At 51.9% G+C, this 20,177-nt stretch overlaps 4 protein-coding genes and 2 non-coding genes across 6 annotated transcripts; 4 read left to right on the forward strand and 2 right to left on the reverse strand.

Moving 5' to 3' along the window:
* Positions 1–455: 455 nt before the first annotated feature.
* Positions 456–3,072, forward strand: BO85DRAFT_80490 (uncharacterized protein). The gene has a single exon (XM_025665681.1). The coding sequence runs from the start codon at positions 707–709 to the stop codon at positions 2,708–2,710; it is 2,004 nt and encodes a 667-aa protein (XP_025513067.1). The 5' UTR covers positions 456–706; the 3' UTR covers positions 2,711–3,072.
* Positions 3,073–3,157: 85 nt separating this feature from the next.
* Positions 3,158–8,958, reverse strand: BO85DRAFT_425607 (BTB domain and ankyrin repeat protein). Its single transcript, XM_025658083.1, has 3 exons — positions 5,407–8,958; positions 5,236–5,353; positions 3,158–5,182 (listed from the first exon to the last, which is right to left on the reverse strand). The coding sequence occupies exons 1-3, from the start codon at positions 8,498–8,500 to the stop codon at positions 3,430–3,432; spliced, it is 4,965 nt and encodes a 1,654-aa protein (XP_025513068.1). The 5' UTR covers positions 8,501–8,958; the 3' UTR covers positions 3,158–3,429.
* Positions 8,959–9,565: 607 nt separating this feature from the next.
* BO85DRAFT_t190 lies at positions 9,566–9,651 on the forward strand. Its single transcript has one exon. It is a non-coding gene; the product is annotated as a tRNA-Lys (tRNA).
* A 269-nt stretch (positions 9,652–9,920) lies between these two features.
* Positions 9,921–10,006, forward strand: BO85DRAFT_t191. The gene has a single exon. It is a non-coding gene; the product is annotated as a tRNA-Lys (tRNA).
* A 3,002-nt stretch (positions 10,007–13,008) lies between these two features.
* Positions 13,009–16,464, forward strand: BO85DRAFT_80535 (putative autophagy protein Atg13). The gene is made up of 3 exons (XM_025665683.1): positions 13,009–13,497; positions 13,575–13,673; positions 13,768–16,464. Exons 1-3 carry the CDS (start codon positions 13,261–13,263, stop codon positions 16,327–16,329), a joined length of 2,898 nt encoding a protein of 965 aa, XP_025513069.1. The 5' UTR covers positions 13,009–13,260; the 3' UTR covers positions 16,330–16,464.
* Positions 16,465–17,307: 843 nt separating this feature from the next.
* On the reverse strand, positions 17,308–19,996 carry BO85DRAFT_80526 (WD repeat NOL10/ENP2 family protein). The gene is made up of 2 exons (XM_025665682.1): positions 19,744–19,996; positions 17,308–19,679 (listed from the first exon to the last, which is right to left on the reverse strand). The coding sequence occupies exons 1-2, from the start codon at positions 19,958–19,960 to the stop codon at positions 17,710–17,712; spliced, it is 2,187 nt and encodes a 728-aa protein (XP_025513070.1). The 5' UTR covers positions 19,961–19,996; the 3' UTR covers positions 17,308–17,709.
* Positions 19,997–20,177: the final 181 nt, after the last annotated feature.

Here is a 20,177-nt window from a genome sequence, read left to right on the forward strand (position 1 = left end):
AATCTTCAATCTTCCATCATCTTTCCCTCTCCCTTCTCCTCGATCTGGGGGGAATTTGATTGTCGACTGCCTCCTACTCCTCAATGTCATAGACTACTACTTGCCAGTGTGTCTTTCCTTTGCTCGTTTCCATCCATACTTTATATACATAGTCTACATCCACTACCTCTCTCTCTCTCCTTTCTCCCTCAAGATCTCTCCTAACTTTACTCTTCTTTCTCCCTCTCTGTGATTTTACCCGAAACTCCCTCCCCTCCACATCTCCGTCTTTTCTTCAGCTTCCTTGTTCCCGGAACTCCGACGTTACTTTTTACTGGTGTAACCCATTTCGCGTCAGCCACCAATTGCTTCTTCCCCCCCACGCTTTCCCAGCATCCTCACATCTCTGCTGGAAAGACAATCGCTCTTTGCTTTTCCCTACTTAATTATCTGCAGCTCTCTTTCTGGAGATCCGGCTGTTGTGAGACCCAGTGACTCTTAAGTTACTTATACTGCTTGACCTGGGCTGGTCCTCTAATACTGCAGAAAGTCCTACCAATCGCTTTGATCGCTATTCCTCCGACGTGCTGCTCCTCGCCCGATCCGGCGCTGATTACCCCCCCTCCTCTCTCCTCTTCTCGCCGGTGTGCCCTTTCCCCTCTCAGTCGGGACGCCCTTGCTTTTTTCTTGGTATTACTCGCCTTGCCTGTGATTTCTTATTCCCGCCATGCCGACCTCCAACACTTCCTCCCCAGTTAAGCGCCCGGGGCTGGGCCGCCGCGCTGTTTCCTCTCACGCGGTCGTCACGCGCTCCTCCTCTTCAACTACCACCATCTCCCAAGGCGAGCTCTCTCACTCTCACTCCTCAAACCCTCAGAAGCTTCCTCATCGCCCTCATCGCCCCCATTTGGTCGGCGGTGGTCATCGCAATCATCACCGCAATCCTTCCTTCGGAAAGAACCTGAATAAGCTACAGAGACACCAGTCCTCCCACCAGATCGGTACTACTACAACGACGACGGAAGGTCCCGCTCGCGTGCATCAGCGCAAGAAGTCCGCACCCGCAACACCCGCTGCAAGCCCCCGGGGGCATCACGTCCGCTGGGATGGGGTGTTGGACGAACCACACCGCAGCACCGGTTCGATGAAAAAGAATTATTCGAGCCCGGCTCTCCGACGCAATACCTCTGGTGTTTTGGGGAAGAAAGCTCTGGTCACCGACCGCCCTCACTCGAGCTCCGGAAAGAAGAAGACCGTGGGCTTTGAGCTGGCAGATTCCGACAACGACGACGCTGACTGGGAAGATACCACTCAGTCACCTGAAAGTACCCGGCGCAGCTCGGTCGCACAGTCGAAGGAGAGTGTGGAGAATCCTGCCGTGCTGGTGGACCCCCTTACTTTCGTCAAACGCTCCTACCCACAATTCCCTCGAGCAACCAGTCTTCCAGAGTCAACCAGCAAGAGTTTCGGCGAAGACCACCTATCCGACGACGATCAAGACGACGACGACGATAACACTCCACAACAGCGTTCTGATTCTGAAGAAAGACACGAAGAAGCGGGCCGCGCTCTCGACCATCCCGATATTGCCGCTCGCCTGCTCAGCCCGTCCCATTCCGCCAAAGCACCGCCCGCCATGTCTTCCATCTCCGCCACGGTGAAGCCGACCGCCGTGGAATCGCTCTCGCGCAATGCATCTCTGACCAACTTGGCCTCCGGGCCTGATGGTGCACGACGCCCCCTGTCTTCGTCCCACAATACGTTGGCGCATACTCCGGGTACTCAGGCCCATGCGACCTCGTCTTCAATTGAAGGCGGCGTGTCGAAGTTCATCATTAATAATAAGACTGGACCACATGCGTTTTCTCGTACCGACTCCGACCCGAATACTCCTTCGTCCTTTCTACCACATTATCACCCACAGACACCACCATCCCCTCGCGGCACCAGCTCCAGAAAGCCACGAGCCTCTCCACCTTCAAGGCCTCTTGGTGCCGAGCCGCATTCCCGTACGCAGCAAAAACTTTGGTTGCAACGCACTGCGGCCCTCAACACGTCGCCGCCTGACGGTCATGGCGTAACTGCAACAGTCTCCCCATCAGCCATAGATCCCGCATTCATTGCTGTGACCCACGCTCGGCCGGGCGCTGGCCCATTTGAACCCGGCAGGGCCCTTGTCAACGGGCCTTCCCGCACAGGTGGGGCCGTGCACGACAATGAAGTCAAGCATATCCGCAAAGCGTACGAGAAGACAGCGTTGGAACTCACAGTCGTTCGAAGGTTCCAGTCTCCCACGGGTGACAGCTTCAACCGGTTGAACATGATTCTTACTGATCTCAAAGGTGGTGCTGCCAGCTCCAGCGTAGGACAACGCGCATCACTTGGCAAGCCGATCAAGTCAGCACCAGCACTGACCCTCCTACAAGAAGGCCCAGGTCGCCATAGCGCTAGCCCAGAGCCCAGACAGCTCATCGGCAAGAGGGATCACGACATGCACACCTCAGTCTCCCAGGCCTATCTCCAAGATCCAGATGATCTTGTGAGCGAATCTGACGCGGCTCAGGGACACAAGTCTCAACACCCGTCCCATCGCATACTCTCCACATCTGACGAACCCGTCCATGGCAGTTCAGCTCCGGAGGACATCACCGAAGACACCCTTCGTGTCAATGAAGCGGAGATGATGATCCGTCGCATGTGGGAAAGTCGCGAAGTGGCCACCGCAGGCTAATTGTACAACACCTCCCCTCCACCACCCTCTGTTCACTATGTACCGCTGTCATTTATTTATGTTCCCGTTTATTCGTTATTAGCAACCATGGCGTTCGGTTCCACTCGATGTAGCGCTAAAGGTCGTTTCGGAGTCAATTGTTTCTTTTGCGTAAACGGCGTCATGATGAGATATCACCCTGGGATGTTTTATGCTGCTGTAGCTTATGCCTTTTTTCTTCTAATTGCTTTTTCTTCTCGCTCCTACCCTTCAGCCTCCTTCTACCAGCCTCATTCTCTGTCTATTTTGTGTGCTACGATTATAGATACTCTTTACGTAATAGTGTAATCAATTTAGTGACAACCACCTCTTCTGCGCTTATATCGCCTTACGTCGGCTATGTTTCATGATTTCTCAACCAGCAACTGACTTGCAGAGAATAACCAGTTAATCTTAAGTAGAGAAAATAAAGGTAAGGGTAATATTATTCGTCTCAGATAAACCATACAATACACACATACATACAGTTACCCAAAATCATAAGAAAATAAATAAGTCCAAGTCTATCCCGCTCGTTAAATCTCTTTCTTTCGTTCTTCTCATCGCTCTTCCTGTCTATAAGAAAAACAAATATATCATTGATCCACATAAAAGTATATTAGCAGGGGGTATGCATACACATCCCTACTTCAATTGGCAATCATAGTCGTAGAAAAATTCAAGTAGGAGAGTGTGTATGCTCAAGCAACTTTTCCGCGTTCTCGGTTGCCTCGGCCGCGAGCAGCGCCTCTACCGCCGCGACGGGAGCTGCCACTAGTTGTGTCTGGGTGGTTACCATTAGCTTGTGGCCGCTGTGGTTGTTGCTCGCGCCGAGGAGCGGAAGGTGTCTTCTTCTGCTGCTGCTGCTGTTGCCGCTGGTCCTTCCGCGGAGGTTGTGAAGGTGGTGGTGGTTGTGGTTGTGATGATTGTGGAGTAGAAGTGTCAATGGTACCGTTGGGGCCGTCGCCTTTTCCGCGCCTCTTACGCTGCTGGTGACCCTGGCCTTTGCCGCGGCCACGGTTACCTCGGCCGTCTCTGGCTTCTTGGGCAGTAGTGTCTGGGGCAGAGCCTGGATCTGGGAGTCCTTGGACACGTCTGCTTTCTTTGTCCCACCATTCTTGGAACTGTTGCTCCAGTTGAATGTCTTCGAGATTGTGCTTCGCTGTGGCGGCTTCGTGCAGTTCTTCTTTCTCGGTTTGTTGTTGCATGAGGATGGTGGCTAGTGAAAGTGAGTTGGCTGATGGAGTATGGAAGCTCGTTTGGTAGGGTTCTGGTCGTGGTATGTGACGGATGGATTGGATGGGGGGTTGAGGATTTGCTGAGGGGTTGGAAGTAGATGGTGCAGCGGTTGATGGCACTGGAAGTGAGGGCTTAGATGGTGTTTGGACCTTGTTGGGGGTACTGCGACCTTGGCCTTGAATAGGTGTGGTCTTTGGTTTTGTACCAGGTGGCGGGGTGCCAGCAACCGTTTGACGGAGAGTCATCGAGGGCTTTGGAGTGGACCTGGCGGATCCTTCGGACGGACTTGCTTGCTGCTCGTTGACGTGGGCGGGACTGCTCGTGCTCGGAAGCTTCCAGGGGTTCTGGGGTCCTTCCTTCGCCTTTTGTTGAGCAGCAAGCATATCCTGCATCTGCTGCTGCTGGATCTTCTTCCGTTCCTTCTGAGATAGCTTGGAAGTAGCATTGTTGTTCTCACGGCGAGCCCCCATTCCCAAGCTAAGGTTCGATACCCGGTTTTCCGAAGCTTCGCTCATGATATCTTTGAGACTCTTCTTGGACGAGGATAAAGCCGAGGAGCTCCAGGGAGGTTGAGCATCTGGCGGGGTCAGGGATCCGTTCCTCTTCTTGTAAAGTGAGGCAGCGCGAGTTTCGCTCGGTGACTCCGGAACTGCAAGATCTCGCGAGGAGGCCATCTGGTCATCCAGGTAACTTCGACTCCCGAATGAATCACCGTCGACTAAGCTAGACCCAAGAGCGGGCGAATCGAAAGACGGCTTGTGCTTATTTGCAGCTGGTGATTTATCCTCTCGCACGACACCCTTCCCTTTCCCAGACTCCCCAGGAGAAAGTAGATATTCATCATCCATCTGGAACATCAAGTCGCCCACAGACTGCCTCGATTTGAGCAAGGGGCTGCTACTAGCTGGAGTCGAGCTATCCTTCGCCGGGGTAGCCTTCACTCTCTGCGCTAATGGCGAGACAGCTGCCTTTTCATTGCTCATCATACGTGGCTTGCCCTCGGAGGCGTCAATGCGATTGAGGCGAGACCTGATTCTCATGGAGTCAATCCTCCGCTTCCTGTCTTCCTCTATTAAAGACACTACTTCGGGGTATTTCTCGAGAACGTATTCTTCTGTGTTTCGTCCCCGCGAAACTGGGAAGCTAGCCATCTGGTTGTCGCGGCAGACAGTGTCAAGAGCACCGAGTAATATGTCGTCGAGGTCTTCCAGTAGCCTGCACAAGATGTAAGAATCACAAACATTGTTGTGCAATGGGGGTCCTCTTACCTGTTCGCCAGCAAGTCCTCTAGATTCAAGCATATGTACTCTAAAGCAGCATCCTTGAATTCTGTCACAAAACACGGAGCAATGGCATTGAGCAGATGGCACACACTGCGTGTGTTCACTAGAGTACGTAAATAAGCGACAAGAATCAAAAGGTAGAGAGTATTAACTTACCAAACATCCCAAGCATCTTCTGACATATCTGGGCCAATCTGTCGATCATCAATTCATTGGCCACGAATGCAACATCGAGGACCAAGTCGATAAAATCTTCCAGATCCCTCGATCGGACATCATCGAAGAGCTCAGCTTCCGTGTCGGCATACATGTAGCGAAGAACAAAGTTGAACACATTCGGCTCGAAGTGCCTGAGGTCAATGCGAACCATGTGTTCCGGGTCTGCGCGACGTGACAATAGCCACATGCCCTCTGAGCGGCCAAAGAAGAGGGCATTGAAGAAGGGACATCTCTGACAGATGACTTGGCTGTGAGCCTTCACTTCGCTCCCATTCAGCTCGATGACCACATCGGCACTGTCAAAGAACGCCGGGTCCCTGATAGCTCGCTCCATGTCAACTTTGAGAGATTTGGTTGGCTCAATCATAAGCCTAGCAGCTCTCTCCAAGGTCGAGAGTCCCAGGTGGCTAGCAATACGCATCACCTCGCTCCGGACTTGGCGATATCTGGAGGCACTCTCCGGCGAGTACCGCACCTGCTGCCAGACGTCCAAGATGCTGTCTGTGTATACAAAGAAAGCAATGTTTAGGACAGTAAGTACATCGACGCCATGCATAATGACGTGCGTCTGGCCCCGATCGTCACGCTGAATTGTCACAGTGTCAGGAACAGAGGCGTGGTCCGTACCGCGGAAGTCCTGGAATGCTTTTCGCAGCACCAAGCTGCGTCCTGTTAGGATGAATTCATGCACCGGTACTTGTATGTCAGATTGGCTCGTTCTGAGCCACACAGTCCCAGCTGGTGCCCGGGACTGTGAGGTTTGAAACAATGGTTCGATCTCTGAAGACGACATGACGGCTCTTCTGATAGCCATGGCAGGCTCCATGTCCGTATGAACATCCTTCTCATCAGTCTGACTCCGCGGGTCTATGGTTTCCTGTAGCGAGTTGAATGGAGACAGAGGAAGGATGTCTTTCCACAAGGTAGATTGGTCGACGCTGATTTGCTCTTTCGTGACCTCTGAGTCGCGTTGCACGGCTGCATACGCCCCAAAGGCATTGCTGGATACGCCAATAACCCGAGATAAGCCGGGTACGCGAGCAAACTTGTAATCCTTCGATGCGCCATCCTTCGTCTTCCCTCGCTTCTCCTTCCTCCAGGCCGAACCGGAAACGGTACAAATGACGATCGAACCATCCTGCCCCACGTCTACATCTGCAGCGGCCATATGGGCTTTCTTAATGGACCAAACGCGAGTCGGCTGGGACAGAGAATTGCGGGTTTTGGATGGGTTGGTCGTTGAAGTTGATACGGGCGGATGTTCTGTCTTGTTGACCTGAACTGTATATACTTCACCAAAGCTGGACAGCGCACAGATGGTATTTCCACCCGACTTGACCTGAACGATCTCATTGACAGATGAACCATACCGTGTAGCCATAAAACTGTCCTTTATGAACCTCGAACTGACATCCAAAGGAAACAAGAGCTTCGAATAGCCGTATTGCGAAAATACCCAGACTTCATGATTCTGGAGGAGAACTGCCGTCGCCTGATCGATAGCAGACACACTTTGAATCGGGGCGCTGAAAAGAGATGCTCCTACCCGCCGGGGCGTCGTTTGGATTTCGAGTGAACGAGCATCAGAGTCCACCAGCCCCAATTGTCCTTCGTTTTTACCGAATGTGTACAGACCAGAAGTGCTAAAGACGACCGAATGAATTGCCGATGCTGCTGCTCCAAGAATAACCTCTTTCTTGAAGGGATTGAAAATTTGTCGAGGCGAATTCTGTATAGGCACGTCGTCCCGATTGTTGCTCCTTGGGAGACTGTAGCCAAGTTGGCCAAACTTGTTGCTGCCCCAGCTGAAAATTTCGCCGCGGTCAGTGATCGCTAGCGTATGGTCTTGGCCTAGGGCAACAGAAACCACCCTCCTATTTGCGAGTCCACCCGTGTCTATGCAGACAAAACTAAATCGAGTTGACTCATCCCCTGTACCAAGGCGCCCGCCGGGCCCGAAACCACAGAGGAAGAGGTTAGACTCGGGGTCAGTAGTGAGAATAGCTGTGTGAAGCTTCGACATAACAATGTTCTGGATTTTTATGGGCTTATTCTTTACCAACGCTGGCAAGTCCGTTGAGTAGCCGGGTTCTTGATTGGGGTCAAATGTGTCGTCATTCGACCGTTGCTCCAGAAATTCACGGTAAAAGCGTTGTAGGAGGTGCTCGGGTCGTTTGAGAGTGATTCTTTCAGGATATTGACGATCATCTTGATCGCCAACTCCAAGGTTCAAGTTCTTGTTACTCCCAAAGGTGAACACTTCGTCACCAGACAAGTTAGTTCTGGGCTTCACAATACTCCTCGCACTGCGTGAGTCTTCGTCAAAGCCTTCTCCATGGGATGACACATCGGAAGCAGCATCGCTGTTGTCCATATCTGCAAGAAGCGGGGCTTGAGCTGTCGTCCGGGAGCTGATGCGTTTGATATCGCGAGTCGCGATCGTCGCCCCATACACATCGAATGGACTATAACCTTCTCGGTCCTTGATTCTGATCAGGCCTCCGCTTGGGTGCCCGGGATTGCCTGCTTTGCTGAAGTCTGTAGCGTCGCGCATGTCCCGAGCCATCAACGCCTGGGCGATCGTTGCATTTCCTGCGTATAGAGCTCGATGCAAAGCCGTCCAACCACTTTCCCAGTCTTGCGCATAGATATCAAGAGCGGGAATCTCGAGCAGGGCTATGGCAAATTCGATTGCAGTATCTTTTGGCGAAGACGCCACATGATGAAGGAGGGTTCGACCATGATGATCTCGGGCATTCAGCTCCTCCCGAGATAGCGTCTTGCCGGGGCGCAGGCTACCACCTCGATCCGGTATGGGGGTACCTGGGGAGGTCCCCGTCAATTTCCTGCTCTTCGTCGACGTACCTGGCGAGGAGGCTATCACAGACCCGGGGCTTCCCGGCTTGAAGGGAGATGCCCCTCCGATTCCCGTCCGCTGGCTGCCACCCGTTGTATAGGTGGCCGTTGCCAGGAACCGCCGAAAGCTCTCAACGTCATCGTAAAAGAAGAAACCCCAGAGCTTGCTACTCATGTGCTCAAAGTTGTAGTGTGTCAGAAACTCTTATCAACCCAGAACCAGAGCGTCGCTGTAACCGCGGAGGGTTGGCGGCGCACCAGCAAGAGTGTGGGTGACAAGAGTAATCTGACCGGACAGAAAAGGAGGGGTTGACGATGGTCAACGCGGGGGTGCAATTTATCGGAGATTTTTCGAGAGGAATATGTCAGGGCCGTAGATGGGAGTTTGGGGCTGCTGTAGGTGATGGCTCTTTGCCGATGAGAATAGTTGAAGCCAATCGAACGCGGAAATGCGGTGGCGACGATAGCTATACCGGGGAGGGACGAATATTGGACTCGGAGTCTTGGTGAACAGCGGGGGAGGGAAGGGCTCAGCGCGTCGGGTAAGCTGGAAGGAAGGTACGCGACCGCGAAATCAAGTCGGATGACCGGGTTCAAGGAGGGATAGAGGCCATTAGCCGGACAGGAAGTAAGATGGACTGGAGGGTGTTCGCAGGGAAGCACAGACTGATTATGCCTTTCCTTCCTGATCCGTGGATAATACTCTCCGGGCGGTGGCCAATCGCAGTAGCGCACCCCTCCATGCTCCCCGACGGACGGCGAGGAGCATTTCATTAAATGTGTAACCATCATCTGTTACAATATTAATATTTTCTGCTATTGATACTGGTATATGTGAGATCATTGGTATTACATCCAGGTACTGAACAGGCGTACTAGCATTGCAACATTCATGCGTATCTCATTTTGCCCTACAAGCCCCGTGCCACTACCTACTTCCATAAGTAGTAGTATATCTGTTGTAGATCCTGTTGTTCGGTCGTTTACACTCAAATGCTCAACAGTACCAGGACTAGAGCCTGCAGCTTGACAGACATACCACATATATAACTCTTCTTCAATCTCATCCTCTCCGACAGAGTTACTCTGATGGGGCGATCTCACAAGATTCTCATCTGGACACTATTACCATAAGCCTGGTGTATCGCATAAGAAGATTGGCTACATATCTATCCATTGCTATGCCCTAAGTTAGTCTCCTGGTTTAGGTATCAAATCATCTGAAGATCCGCCAACAATTGCCCGGTTAGCTCAATTGGTCAGAGCGTCGGACTTTTACGATCACACGTGATCCGAAGGCTGCGAGTTCGACCCTCGCATCGGGCGATATCTTTTTCGCACCTTGACCATGGTTGCCTCCCATTTTTGCCGACGTTATGATAACAGCCACGGATGGGCTACCACTGAAAAAGGTGGAGAATATGGTAACTTGAATTATATAATATTTTTGCCATCTTCTGTCGCTTTCCATCATGTAAAAGCGGTTGACAGGTGGATCTGGACACTTTCTCCACCGTCGCACATTGGCTAACGTAGCCCACTACCATTCCAAAGCATTCAAATCAGATAGATAGGCTGTCACGTTATCAAAAGTTGCCCGGTTAGCTCAATTGGTCAGAGCGTCGGACTTTTATGATTAATCGTAATCCGAAGGCTGCGAGTTCGACCCTCGCATCGGGCGATCTTTTTTTATTTTTGTCCCTGCCCTGTTCATTTTGAACAGGCAATATCCTCTCAACAGCCAACACGAACAACAACCACCATCTAAAAATCCTGTCTAGTATCGCCCATCATTTGTGACAGTGGACATACAATCAAGCCGTTGCACACAGTCTTATCGGACTCGCTACTCTTCAGCGTGTATGGTTAGGCGCTTGCCTGCTTCCTTTTTGTTGTACATGCGCTCATGACTACTATCTCTCTCGAAATGTGTTCTATGCTGTCGCCATCCTCGTTGTTTTTACTCCAGTCTCCAATTCTTGCGCCATTGAGGGCCATGCGTCCCATTCTTCTTTGTCATATCATCCATGCCAATCAGTGGTTGTGCTAATATTACCCTTTTCTATCCTCCTTTATCCCTCGACGCATTGCTTTGTCTATCCCAACTAAGAACACCCTGACATGACCCTATCTCCTTATCCCTGAGCATGCTGTCAGGTGGACCCTATATCCATCCATCTTATCAAGATAAATTTACAGGGATGCACCCAATGATCGGATACATCAGGTTTTCATGCTCTGCTTTAGTTCATAGCAAGCATTTGTTGTCACTCACATCTTGCGTTGGCTTTTGCTGGAAATGTCAGGGTCTCCACATTGTTGCAGGGACCCCGGGCGGATGTTCTGAATGAACATGCTCTGAGGGCGTATTCAAATCACTAGAAAGTAACTTTCAGGGCTTTGTTGACTTCTCGACGAGCAGTGGGTCTGGACTCCTAAATATTTTTTGGCTTCACTGTCTCCTTTACCAATCATGTTTCTTCTAGTACATCGTAGTTAAAATATCTACAGCTGTTCCGTAGTTATAGATTGACTACACTAGATAACGCACTACAGTATTTGTGGAATCTATTATCAGGTAACACATGAATATTTCTAGCAGTAATCAATAGAACACGATAATGAATCTCAACAAGCCCTTCCTAAGAGTAGACCTTCATGCCTCAGGCATGAGGAAAGCTTACTACTGGATGCGGTCAGAGCTATGTCTGCCTTGAAATTGAAGGCGGTGTGTAAGCTATGCTCGTGGCTGCCTGTAGTAATCTCAGGAATCACGGGTCTTCACATAGATTCTATCTATCATCATGTAGGCAACAATCGGCCACAAGGCTACAATTCCACCAAAAAGAAACAGCCCAAACAAAGGTACGAAAGATGAAGTGTCCAGGCCCTATTATTGTGATCTAGGTTAGCGCATACAGCTGTACCACCAACTGGCTCCAAACAACTACATACAAGTCTTTTGAGAGATGCGCCAAAGCCGATTCCCATTGGCTTGCTTGCTTGCTTTACTTCCAAATTTAAACATACTATTTTTTTTCCCCGATAGAGTCCCACGCTTTTCCTGGGGATGATGCATCACCTATCATTTTTCCCCGATTCGGGGTCTGCGATGAGTTAGGAGTCTAGGTTGTTTGAAGGGGTCTTAGCCAGCCGCCTAGGCTGCAAACCTCGCAGTTCCGGTGCATCATGCCGGCAGTGTGTTGTACAGTAGACTAGATTGCATTGGCTCAAGCTGAAAGGTATAGCTACAGGCTAAGGTACAGTGCCTTGTAGACCGGGCAACTGGCGTCTGCTCTCCACCTAACCTGCAGGCCGTTGCAGGTGAGGCAGCCAGTCCCAGGACAGTTGGGGGTGTGTGGTCCATGCTCTCGGTGCTCGGAGGCTGTCTGCGCTCTGCGATCCACCCCCATCTCGTCGGTCTGCGTCGCAGACATCCCAAGTTGACTGTCAGTTGAGCTGGCTCTGAAGTCTGTTTGGCTTCAAAGAAATTGCCGTCTACCGACGACGGCGGACCAAAAGCACGACATTGCTGCGTAGAAGGTTTCGCGGGCACCACAGGAAAGACTGAGATGGCTAAAGTTAGAAAGCATGGAATGTTGTCATGGATAGGGATTATCATGCAAGTTGATTGATCGCCCAGGCGCAAGCGGTAACTTTAGGAGGTCTAACCCATTCGGGGATAGTCTGAATTTAGTAGTACCGTTCCAGATGACAAGAGCCCCCCTTTTCTTTTCGAATTCGGGTAAGATACCACGCATCTAACGGGGTAATTACGACTGCCTGGCAGGCCCCCGTGCCAGTTGGCAGCCAGCCACGCCTATCAGGCTATGACTTCATGCTATCACCGCTTGATCAGCCTTTCCTTATCTCTCGGCCAATACCGTTCTGTGACGCAGACATTAGACTGGGCCGTACCTGGTTGATACTGGTTCATACAGAACTGCAGCCGCAGCTTGCGGCTTGACCGCCTTCGAATCGCCCGTTTTAATCTTTCCAGCTGCAACTGCTCACCTCCTGCACCATAATCTTGGTCCGCCCAAAAATACAGACAGAGCACAAGAGCATTCCCTCGATCAAGTGGACGACTCCCTCCCTTACTGATTAGTCTGATCTTCTCGTAGCCATTGATTGTATTGTCCCAGATCGCATGGGTTATTTCATTTGGGGGACCTGCTGTGGCACCCGTCAGCCTGACTGACTGACCGCTCGCACTTGACCTGCTTCCTTTCAAACCACCGAGTCACCGGGTGTGCGTCACAGACCTTCTGCGCCCGTACGCTTGACTGAACTGACTGACTGACTTTCATTACCATAACGCCTGTCTCTCTCTTCCCTCTCCCTCTCTCGCTCTCGCTCTCTCTCTCTCTCTTTTCCTTTTCCTCTCTATTCTTCCACTTCCTACATTTCGTCCTTCCTCTGTGAATCATACTCTCCTACTACAACCTCTTCCCCTCCCCTTTGGCCATCCACTCCTACTTCCCTCATCTGTAGTTCTCAACCATGCGTTCCTAAAACCCCTTGGTTCTCCCATTACGGTGAGAACGCCGTGCACCCCCGGACGCCTGGATCCGCCCAAAGTCGTCAGTGCGGAGAAGCTCCCAAGGTTGTCTAGACCGCATGCTCCAAATGCTCCAACATCTTATTGTTGCCTGAGCACAGCAAACGATGATATCGGCGTCCCTCGTTTTATTCCAGCCAGTGCCTGTTACTTAGCGCTCAGCCTTTCTCTCCTCTTCTTCCATCTTTCTCCCTTTGTCGACCTTAACTCGGGCTGTTGGGCTTGTTAGCATGGCCTTCCGCAGTGGGACCGTCACCTCCCCGTTTCCTTGATCTACAGACATACACGCAGCGGTCGTTCTGGACGCTGTCTCCACTCGAAGACGACTCAGTTACGATTCTATCCATTTCTCTAAAATATCCGCAGTTTACATTATGCATCAACACCCCCGATCTCCGGCGCCTGCGGCGCCCCCCTCCGCATCCAGGCCGGGCGCAAACCGCTCCGATGACCGCAGAGATCAAGATCTCCGTCCGAACTCTCCAGCTTTCGACCCCAGGGTACAACTTACACGGGGATTGGGAATAGAGACGGACGCTAGGTCATCTGGACAGACGTCCACTTCACGCCCAGCGAAAGAAGCAATATTGAAGCTCAATCAGCTCGTATCGGTATGGATTGAACCCGGCTTCTAGTCCCCTTATGTATGTAACAAAGGGCCCATTGGTTAATTGTATATTGCGTCTAGAATTACCACACAAAAGCTGCTCTAGTAATACTGGCCTCTCGGATCGACTTCTCTCGCTCAGACGATACACCGAAATTAAATCCCAAAGTCAATCGATGGGTATGCTACGTCCCCAAATATGCTGAGCCTCTGCTTCCCATCAATTGTACTTGGTATCCATGTACTCTGCTAACTACTTTGCTCCATCTTCCAGTTCGCCATCGATTTAGAAGACATCGATGCTCTCCGAGAGGAGCTCCGATTCTGGCGAACGAACGACGTTAGCGAACAACTGCCTCCACCGTTGATCATCGAGACGTATCTGGATACAAAGGATCTGACGAATAACCAAAGTCTCGTTGCCTTGGATGAGCAAGGGAAAAGATTTGATGTTCTGGAATCTCTTTCTAGGTCTTCAGAGGTACAAGCCAAGGGGCCGTTATCGTCTAGGTCCGAGGATGTTATTCTAGAGCGATGGAGGGTGGAACTGGGGAATACGCCTAACAAGGCACTACCGGCAGATCTTGGCTCAAATCTGCCAAAAATATATAAGCAGAGTATCGTGACGTTCAGAACGTTATTCACCTACTCCAAATTGTTACCCGCATGGAAGCTCGCAAAGCGCAACGGGAGGCTTCATACGCACCCGGCGCTTAAGATCAGGTATCGTATCTTGGTTGGGAAGCCGAATCCGGATAACTCCAAGCCGGACCGATTGACTACGCCGCTATTCGACAGCCCTAATAGGGTGGTCGATACGTACACCTTTGGGACCACGGAGTCGCCGGTTGGATACCTTTCCATCCAAGTGACCTATCGAACAAGCTGTGAGTTTCGAGTGGACGACTCGGAAGCTCTTCTGAGTTCCCGATTCATGGGAGCCGACGATGAAGTCTTCCGCCCTTCACTTCCTAGCAGGGATTCCAACCTCAAGGCCGCCAATTCCGGGGTCGGATCGGCTCCTGTCGAGAAACGAACTGTCGAAGACCCTGACCCAAGTCGAGCTTATGGGAGTCTATCAACGTTCCACCACGTCGGCCCTACGACCAGTGCGAGTCCAATCTCAGCTCTTCGTGCCGCCCGCGAATCAGGAGCTGCCTCGCCATCCCCTCCAAGTTCCTCTTCCCGGAAACCTGTAGAAGTTGTGAAAGCAAGTCCTCTGGGCCGTGCTGCCGTTTTGGCAAATGAAAGTAGCCCGGGCGTTGCTAGACGATCGTCTATCTCTTTCCCTCCGTTCAAAGCACCACCATTGTCCGCGTCGCCATCTCTTGTTGATCCTCCACTGGGTATGTCGCCCCGGTCAGGGACAATGGCTCGCCCTTCGTTCCCAGAATCGAAGAACATGCCACCGCCGTCCATGGCAGCTTCCGCTCGCAAATCCTTACCTTTGCCCGGGGCTCCTGAGACTACAGCTACTTCTTCCAATTCGGCATCACCTCGGCCTACGCCAACCGCAAGGTACAGTAGCGCCTTCACTCATCGACGGGGTAGGCCTTCTTCGGGCAACATCAACAAAATAGACGACGAAAATTCGAGTGGCAAGACCAGTGCAACGTCTTCCAACCCTCAACCTGGGTCAGGCTTACTTGCTGAAGCCACGGGGACAAGTGCAGATTCCATTCATGCAGACGATGAGAACATTACGGAGTTCCTGAAGATGCTGGATTTGAGGAAAGATCTCTTGAAAACATCAAACTCGGCTTCTGCTGATGTGACTGCACGCCGGACAACGGCTACTTCGGCTGCGTTGACCCGGTTCCAGCGAATGAGAGATTCGAACGCACAACTGTCGGAGTCAATGTCATCTTCTATGCTCTTGCAGCGCTCATCGACCTCTTCGAGCAAGCAGCTCTCGGGAGTGCCCCCCATGGTGGCAGGTACTTCGATTTCGACGGCCTCTTCTCCGGGCAAACCCATTTCACCCCATACCCCACATACTCCGGCCATTCCGTCTCGCCTCAGTTCTAACAGCATCGTTGATTATGGCAACGATAGAGGTCGCGAGCAACCCTCCTCTGTCGGAGATTACACTCCCGAGGGTCCGACCATACCCCATCGCCCCTCCGTCGCAACGGTGAATGCCATTGACATCCCTACATCACCAGGGCTGCCATTCCCACCTTATCGTCGGCCCAGCTCTGCTGCTCCACCCCCTCCACCAGTTGCGGCCGATGATGATGAGATATTCCCCTTCAATCTGCGCAGCGTAAGCCTCGGGGCTGAGGAGAGATCACACAATAGCTTAAGCGCCCTACAGAGACAGCATGACCTGGAAGGGGCTACATCAACGACCCAGCCAACGCGCAGGGAACAACGTCCCCCGTCGGTCAGCGAAGATCCGAGCCGAAGGTCGAGCTCAACGGGGCTCCGAACAAGCCCCCACAAGCGGACATCACTGTCAGGGCCAACAGCGACACCGTCGCCGTCGAACAATCATATCTACCAACCACGCTTCGGCCTTTCTCGGGGGCGAGGGCTGTCTGGTGGGCCGCATTCCCTCAGCTCCGGCTCGAGTAGTCTTGCGCGCGGCGCTCCTTCTGATCTCGCTGAGCGCGATCATGATCGTGATGGCAATGCAAGTGGCAGTAACAGCGGCACCTCGGCTGTTGAAGATCGTAGGGGAGCTGGGCGACGACCAAGTTCGGGCCGAAACATTCCTCCGCCACCATCACAAGCTGAAGAGGACGAGCCGCTATTGTTTGCTATGAGCGATTTCGGGGCCTCCCGGCGAAGCTTCGAAGAAGGCAGACATGGCAACCAAGGTAGGCGACTCTAATGGAGTCGCCTTATTTAGTCCTTATTTTCTTATTCCCTCTATCATGTTGTCGGACTCGTACAATATGCGTGCCTGCATTTGAAGGCTCTGTTGGAAGTTGCCATTTTGGGGGCTTTTTTATCAACCTTCATATCTATGCTTTTTCTCAAACTTCACTCTTCTGATGCTGTCTTTTTACGAGGCCATGCCTTACTTTTTTTTTTTTTTCTTTCCTTTTTCCCCTACTCACAGTGATCTACTTTTATAGACTGATCTGCAAGCGATACGGCCATGTGCGACCCGGAAAGGCGAATAGAGGATGATATAAGGGGCTTTTTCTCAAGGTTCTATTGTTTTTTAATTTCTGGTGTCAAAATCTGCTTAAACGGCCGTCTGCGTTCTGGAGTGAATAGTGTTTTTGGGTTCCGTTGTATCCATTCGTTTTTGTCTGCCTTTTTGAAGATGGGGATATTGATCTATCCCTCGTTCTTTTTCATTTTTACTATTCTTCTTACACTCGCGCCGTCTGCGTTTACACTTCTTCCTGATGACTCGACTTTTCTTCGTCTTTGGTTAGTGTCATTGAGTGATCTGTAATCAGAGGTATACAGGCCCAGGGAAAGGCCTGAAGTTGCTTGCTTGTGCTCATTGTGGATAGCTATCAATGATTCGAAACGCAATCTATCATGATTCAACAAACAACAAATCTATATGTTACGAAGATCTTAAGAGAAAAAGAAAAGGCTTGGAAAATATCATTTCCATGGACCTCAAGCTGCATTACAATCGTCAAATTCAAAACCTAACTAGACACCTTTTTACGTACTCCATTCATGCACACAATGCTTTTTTGTATCTCTCTCATTCCCTTCAATTTTAGATCTATGTACAGTACAAGGGACAACAATTATTTGGAAGTTGAGGGTGGGTATCTGCTTATCACATGCTGATCCAAGGAATCTCGTTGCCAGGATTTCCTTAGGCAGTGTGAAATGTTTTTCTTTCCCGACTTATCCCGATAATTTTCTTCGTCGGAAGCCTCTAGGATGAGAGGCGGGTGGACATGCAGATGATGATGGATGGTAGCAGGGTCCACGTGGCCTGTTACACCGTCTTCTGCATGTCATGTCATATCTCTGATTGTTGATAAGATAGACATGAGATGAGTCTAGTATCGCCCAGCAGGAGGAGAGAAGTGAAGTGGGTGGTGGGCGAGCATGTTTTCTGGGAACCGGCCATGTAGGTAGGTAGGTGATGAAGGAGATGATGGATGGGGGAGAGCAAGACAAGACAACTGTGTCTGTCTTTTTGCCGGCTAAAGGAGAGCTCTGGGGGAGTTATACATGCACGGTATATATGAACTGCCAGTGCTCACGAGGGGATTCTCGACTTGTTGCCAAATCACATCTTCCGGAAAGTGTTACCCGAGGCGCTTCGGCGCTCCTTAGCCTTGAAGCTGGTGTTGTTGGTGGGAGCAGTAGGAGCCGGGGCCCTGTTCTGCTGCTGCCGGGACTTGCCTGCAGGCTGGAAGGTGACTTCTCTCTCACCGACGACACCTCTGCGACGGGTGGGTTTCTGGCGAGACTGCATATTCTGGGCGCGGGCAGCGAACGAACGATCGCGAGTAGCGCCGACGCCGGACGAAGAAGTGACTTCCATACGGGGTTGGCGGCCGTTAGTGCGCTTGTAGGAGGCCGTAGAGATCTTGCCGGAGGTTGCTGGCTTGGTGAATCTTTCGGGCTCGCTTTCGGACTCGGAGTCGTCGGAGCTGGAGCCGGGGACGTCGTCAATCGCTTCCTGCTCGGCGGCGGTGAGGCCGCGCTCTTTTCTCGGGGGCTGGTCGACGGATGTGCTGGGGTTGAGGAGCCTGAATTCGTGGGAGTTCTCGTCGATGGCGAAGTCTTCGTCTTCGAACAGTTTGGCGAAACGGCTGTCGCCCAGGAGGTTCTTGCCGGGCTCTTCGGTGGGTGCTGCTTCTGCTGCGGCTGGTGCAGGAGCGTCGACCATGTCGTCATCTCCACCCTTTTGTAGGACGCGCTGGGCTCTGCGACGCTCATTCTTCTCTTCCATGGTAAGGAGCTTCTCGGCCAGTTTCTTGTTGACCTTGACGGCGGCCTTCTTCTTGCCGCGGATACGGCTCTCACGCTCCTTGTCGATCTTCTCCTTAACACGCTTGGCACGTTCTTCTTCCCAGATGTATGGGTTGGTGATGAGGCGGGCTTCTTCGTATAGCTGCTGCGCCACAAAGTAACCGTGCATGTAGGGGCGGAGGAGGCTGGTTCGGCCGATCAGGTGGTCCAGGTTCAGGGTCTTCAGCTGAGGAACAGTCAAGAACTTGAAGTTGTCGTAAACAGCGCCGGTCTGGCCGCTGCTGAAAGCGTTAGGATCGTTGGGGTCTTCAGCCATCTCCTCAACGAGGTTGTCCAGGAACGAACACCATCTGGGAGCGGGACCCAGTTGCGGGATGAAGAACGAGTGCTGTTGGCGACCTTCGTTAGCAGTCAAGAGCATACCGCTATCCTTGCACCATGCGACCGAGTTGATGTCGACGGCCGGTTCAACGGATGTCCAGGGCTTTCCATCACGGGGGTCCCAGATCTTGATGATCTTCTTATCTGCGGACATGATCTTCGGGTCCAGAGTCTGTTCGCGGGTGTGTGTTGATGGCTGTAGGAACTTCAATGTGTGGATAGGGAAGCCGTATCCCTGGTCCTTCTTGAGTAGTGGTACGGGGGACCGAAGATCGTAGAGGTGAATGAGACCGTTCGAAGAACCGGTTCCGAGGGTCAGGCCAGAACGGTGGAATTCCAAGGCCGTGATCTCGTGCCGGGGCTCATCAGGGCCAGACTGAGTGGGTGGCAGCAAGATTCCGGCTCTGCCCTTTGCTCTGGGATCCCAAAGCTCTACCGTACCCAATGTAGTACCGAACGCAAGAAGGTTGTGACTTTCCTCGGCAATCGCACCGGTGTTGACCGCGCCGGTGTTGATACCACCCTGTAAGGTACCACCACCGCTAGACGTGAAATCGTCTCCACCAACATCGACTTCGAAACTGCGCATGTACCGACCAAGTTCGAGGTTCAGGCGGAAAACCTCTCCCATGCCATCCGAGTTAACACCGACTGAGGGAACCAAGGCTTCGGTTGATTGCCGATCGTACACCAAGTCACGGCCGTATCTGGGAAGTCTCGTAGTGTAGTGGCAGCCTTGCGGGGTGTGGAATTCGAGCGATCGGTCGGACTGCAGGTGAAGAGATTTGGAGTAATCAGAGGACAACAGAAGGAAAGTGGTGTTCAGGGCTACTGTATGGCGAGCCCATGAAAGGGAAAGTTGCGGCAGATAGTGGGTATGAATCTGGGGCTTGTATGTTCCTGCGCGAAAAAAAAAAAGGTCAATATTACAAAATTGAAAGGGTAGTCTGGAAGATGATCCTACCTGTGCTCATGACCCATTCGCCATCTTCACTGACACGGACGCATTGACTTGCTTCTTCGAACTCAAAGTCCTGAAGTAGTTCGATGCGGTTCGCATACTCCGGATCATTTTTCAAGCTGCGCTTTCTCCGACGCGCAAGCCACTCCGGCAGAGGGCGCGCGGTGTTGGAGCCGGAGATGGTATAGACGGGGACCTCCGACTGATTGGAGAGCTTCATGGCGAAGGGCTGAGAGAAAAAAAGACCAGCTTGAAGCGCAGAAGCTGAACCAAAGGGAAAAAAAGGCGATACGAAAAAAAGTTCGCCGATAGCGATAGCTGGGTCCACGTGACGCTGCGGGTGTCGATCACGCATGATTGGCTCTCGCGGGCCGAAGCAACCTCCGTTGGGTCTCGATGGCATCGCATCTTCTGCTGTTCTGCATCTGCCTCGCCTC

This window comes from Aspergillus piperis, assembly GCF_003184755.1.
Source record: "Aspergillus piperis CBS 112811 unplaced genomic scaffold BO85scaffold_16, whole genome shotgun sequence".
Taxonomy (NCBI): Eukaryota; Fungi; Ascomycota; class Eurotiomycetes; order Eurotiales; family Aspergillaceae; genus Aspergillus; species Aspergillus piperis.

Excerpts from the sequence above, each read along its gene's own strand:
- BO85DRAFT_80490 (XM_025665681.1), top strand. The coding sequence starts at position 707 with ATGCCGACCTCCAACACTTCCTCCCCAGTTAAGCGCCCGGGGCTGGGC.
- BO85DRAFT_425607 (XM_025658083.1), bottom strand. The coding sequence starts at position 8,500 with ATGAGTAGCAAGCTCTGGGGTTTCTTCTTTTACGATGACGTTGAGAGC. Across the intron at positions 5,354-5,406 it reads GAAGATGCTTGGGATGTTTG|TGAACACACGCAGTGTGTGC; the intron begins GTAAGTTAATAC and ends TACGTACTCTAG. Across the intron at positions 5,183-5,235 it reads GAGGACTTGCTGGCGAACAG|GCTACTGGAAGACCTCGACG; the intron begins GTAAGAGGACCC and ends CATCTTGTGCAG.
- BO85DRAFT_80535 (XM_025665683.1), top strand. The coding sequence starts at position 13,261 with ATGCATCAACACCCCCGATCTCCGGCGCCTGCGGCGCCCCCCTCCGCA. Across the intron at positions 13,498-13,574 it reads AGCTCAATCAGCTCGTATCG|AATTACCACACAAAAGCTGC; the intron begins GTATGGATTGAA and ends TATTGCGTCTAG. Across the intron at positions 13,674-13,767 it reads ATCCCAAAGTCAATCGATGG|TTCGCCATCGATTTAGAAGA; the intron begins GTATGCTACGTC and ends TCCATCTTCCAG.
- BO85DRAFT_80526 (XM_025665682.1), bottom strand. The coding sequence starts at position 19,960 with ATGAAGCTCTCCAATCAGTCGGAGGTCCCCGTCTATACCATCTCCGGC. Across the intron at positions 19,680-19,743 it reads CGAATGGGTCATGAGCACAG|GAACATACAAGCCCCAGATT; the intron begins GTAGGATCATCT and ends TTTTTCGCGCAG.